Source organism: Hibiscus syriacus, unplaced genomic scaffold, assembly GCF_006381635.1.
Source record: "Hibiscus syriacus cultivar Baekdansim isolate YM2019G1 unplaced genomic scaffold, ASM638163v2 tig00110704_pilon, whole genome shotgun sequence".
NCBI lineage: Eukaryota > Viridiplantae > Streptophyta > Magnoliopsida > Malvales > Malvaceae > Hibiscus > Hibiscus syriacus.
Window position 1 is genome coordinate 182481 of NW_024062830.1, and position 4229 is coordinate 186709.

General features: G+C 35.2%; 1 protein-coding gene across 1 annotated transcript; it reads right to left on the reverse strand.

Annotated features, from left to right (window-relative positions):
- Positions 1-217: 217 nt before the first annotated feature.
- Positions 218-1741, reverse strand: LOC120138625 (nematode resistance protein-like HSPRO2). The gene has a single exon (XM_039154057.1). The coding sequence runs from the start codon at positions 1688-1690 to the stop codon at positions 266-268; it is 1425 nt and encodes a 474-aa protein (XP_039009988.1). The 5' UTR covers positions 1691-1741; the 3' UTR covers positions 218-265.
- Between the last annotated feature and the right edge of the window lie 2488 nt (positions 1742-4229).

The following is a 4229-nucleotide window of genomic DNA, read 5'->3' on the forward strand; positions in this document are numbered from 1 at the left end:
ACATTACAGCCATCTTAAATATTATATTCGAATCAAGTTCTGCTAAATTCATAAATCAATCCCACTTCCAATGAATATTAACATTATGTATTTTTGTTGATCTCTTTTCTATAAATAATGAATCTCTCATACAAAAATTTAAAAATATACACAATAATCGACTCTCAAACTTCCACACTAAAAAGAATTTTTTTTTCTTCTTTCAATTTGCTTATCCCTTTAACCAAATTAAGTTTTCTATTCAAAATGAGTAGACCAAGGCAACTCACTTCTCCATCCGCCGAGTCAGTCCATACCCACCCTGTCCATGACTCCAAAACTCGCCCAAAAACGTCTTGGCCGCATCCAAACTAGGGAAATAAGTAGGCTCCAAGAATATCTGACTCAACGAGTCGCACGAGACGGAACTCGTCACGACTTGGTTCCCTTTCGCTTCCAAGCTCCCCATAGCCACCACCAACACTTGCTTGTACCCGTAAAAGAACCGTTTCAACGCTCCCTCGATGGCTTGCAACGCCTGTACTAAAAAGACCTTATTACCCTCCCGCTTCTCTGCGTACATTCTCATCGCAGCTTCTTGAATCCTGGGCCCACCTTTGGGGTCCACCTCCACGCCCAGAATAAAGGGAACCTTGTGTTTTAATTCCTTGGACATTTTCGTAATTTCGACCAATCCTTTCGACCTGAAACAAAACGCCTCAGTTTCGTTCACCGATTTTATCATCAACTGACTTTTCAAATGAAGGAAATCGTCGGGATCCATTAACAGGTGTAGATCTTCGATTTCCGATAGAAGCTTCCAGATCTTCTCCATCAAGTAACCGTCGCTCGCGGCGGCTTCGAAGCTGCCGGCGTCGATCCTTAAAACGACGCGTTTCAATACTTGTTTGGCGGTCTCAATCCACGATTCGAGGATCTGGTGCGCCGTGTAAAGCACCGCGTTCTCGTGGTTGTCTACGTGATCATACGGGCTCTTCTTCAGCGCGTGGAGCTCGTTCGGCCTGCAAACGGCGTCGTAATCAAGGTTCGGTTTGCCGGATAGGTTGGGTTCTCCCAGACCGAGGGTGTACGGACACCGCCTCATCTCGCACTCGATGGAGTAAAGGATTCTCTGCGCTACGTCCTCTGCTTTCTGCCACGTGGCGAGCCTCGGCAACAAACTGGCTTCGCTTGTCCGGTTCACGACCGTCGTTTCGCCGTGAAGTTTCCACACCTCGGCGGAGCTGCACTCGCGAGCGATCACTCCATTCGAGGACGTCAGATCGACGATCGGCGCTGTTCCGGCCGTCGTTTTGTCTTCGTATTCATCTTCGCAGAGCATAGCGATGAGTTCGATCTGACTCTTCGCCAGTGACTCGAGCCGACGCGTCCACTCCCGACTATTCGAATACGGTCTAGGATCCGACAAGACGATCGAAATGAACCTGAACGTGATCTCCAAGGCGTGCAAAGCAGACTTCAAAACGGCTTCGTTTTGCCAAGACGGAAACTCCTTTGTTTGCCACAACATCCTCAGCTCCGGTAGACGAAGATAGTAGTCGTAAGCAGAAGAAGCGGGAGCTGAAGCCGAAAGCGGCGACGAAATATCCGAGAAAGGAAACGACGTCGGAATCGAAACTTGTGGTTTATCAGAGGATTTGTTACTAACATCTGAAGAAACCATTTTTGATTTCCAATCAATATCAAGCATTCTCAGAACAAAAAAAATGAACAAAGAAAGAAGAAATAATTTCAGTGTGTTTAAACTCGGTGATCTTATTGTATAAAAATGAAGAGAAATTAGGTATTTATAGCGCAGAGCAAATAGCGTTAAATGGGAAAAGAAAAGGCGTGTGGGAAGGATAGGAAGGACGCGGATTTAGAAATTTTAATTTTATTTCTTTGTTGAGGATGAAAATTTTAAAATTTAAAAACTAAATCAAATATCGGGTAGAATACACCAAAGGTGATTTTATTATGACTAAATAATCATTTTGGTTACAGATTTTGAAAAAGTTACAAAACATTTATGTGTGGAGGGGAAATTTTAGGTCAAATTATTTATAGGTCTCTCAAACTTTTGAATCTAAGAAAAATAAGTTTTTACCCACCAAATTCTTTTGATCCAATTACTTTTAAAGGTCCTTCTTGGTTTTAAAACTAGAAAAATCAAGTCTTAACCTAAACTATTCGGTTTAAATATTTCTTTAGTTTCTATTTATTTTAAAAATAGATAAATAAAGTATGACCCTTATTTTTTTTTGTTTAAATACAGTTAGATCATTGCCAATTTCAAAATTGGGCAAAATAGACTGATATTTTAATTTTAAAATTTTATATTCATAGCTTAACAATTTCCTCATTTTATTACCATCTATATTCCTCCACTAAAAATTCATCATGGGTCCATCCATGATTATGATGATCATTTTATAATAGTTGGATAAATTTAATGACTAATTTATAATTTTTAAAAAATTGTGACTAAAATGATCATTTAAGTATTGTTCAATGACATATGGTCTAGTTTATCCTAAAATATTTAAAGCTTATCCAAAATTATTTTTCAGACCAAACCCTTGGGACTAAAATATGGTCTCGTGTTGGAATCTGTTGTTAGGAAAGTGGAAGCGAACGGTTCCAACTTGGACTTTGGTCGTTCCAATTTGTTTTTTCAATTAAAAGACCGCCTCAGCCAAGTTGATCAACTACATTTCTACTTAATTTATCCTTTTGGCTCACGACCAATCCTCTTTTGCCACATGGTTCACCTAATTTATTTAAAATATCTAAATCTATACAACTGAAAATATATATTTATAGATTATTAATACTTGACCAACAAGTACTATGGTTATAACTCCACTCTCCATTCTTATAGAGCTATTTATAAATATTTTTATACATTAAAATAAATAATTATGTATATTTATAAAAATATTTATGAAAATGAATAAGAAAATTTATAGATAATATTATGGTTAAGTTGTTCATTTTCGGGGATAAAACATTTAGCTATAATTATAGTTTCAATCTCTTTAATGTATCGAAATTCAAAATTTAATTTGACATAAAATCTTTTATTTACTTTTATAATGTTATTAATAATATTGATATGTTCATAGAAATTCACATCATTATTCCAAGTTAACTTATTAACAATATTATTTATTTGGATCTATTAATGATAATATAAAAGTAAAAGAAATCTAATTTTATAAAATTAAGCAAGCAAAATCAATCTCAGCATAGTTGAGGGACTAAAACTAAAATTAGACCAAACATTTATTCCAAGCAATTCATGGAATAAAGATGCTTCCTCAATTTTCGGCCAGTGTTCTCGCAAATAGACAAGTTCTCCTTTCCAGTCATAATGTTAACCTGCTTACCTGTTGACTTATCCAGACATTGTCCCATCTTCTTCTTCTATTACAATTATGCCATCATCCATTTTTTTTTATGATCAATAAGTTTTGGTTTATTGATCGAATAATTTAGATTATATATTGTGAATAGTATACAGATGTGATATTTTGATCTAATTTATTCTATTTTTAGTATTAATATTTAAATTCTTGACTTGATTTAAAAGTTTTAACGTTTCATCCAACCAAATCAATTAATAATTCATGGCTGTCATTTTTTCTCTCTCTCTTGGTTTCGTAGGGTTCATAGCTACAAAGATTTTTGTTGCTGAGATTGCACCAAACGGGTGTGAAAAGTCAGATCCGTAACAGGTTTCTTTGAAAGGCAGTTTAGTCAAACAAGTTTTAACTCACAGTTTGATGTTTGCAAGCTGGAGACATTTGTGGCATGGATTATGACATTTTTGGATAACATTGCATGCATTTATTACAATTTTCTAATTTAAAATTTGATTATGGGTTGCTCCTTATTATATGGAATTTCAACGTTTGTAACGTATAGGACGTTACAATGATTGAGATTATCCTTTCAAAATAAATTCCACAAATTCGGGTCATTAAATTTCATTAAGCATGTTGAAATCGAAATTCTTGCTTGTTATTAGTTTTGATTTTTAATTAGTTTTATACACGATTTTCTTGTTTTCGACGAGGGAGAGGTAAATGATTGTTTTGAAATTGAGTTATTTGTGTTGATCAATAATTTAATATCAAGTCATTTGTCACTTTAACTGTAGTTTAATTATCGAATTAAATTTGAATGATTTTTTTTCTTAAACATTCTTGTTTTTCAACTCTTGAAGAACTCACAGGTAAGGTAATCCT

What these genes read in the sequence shown, in the direction of transcription:
- LOC120138625 (XM_039154057.1), bottom strand. Translation starts at nt 1,690, where the DNA reads ATGCTTGATATTGATTGGAAATCAAAAATGGTTTCTTCAGATGTTAGT.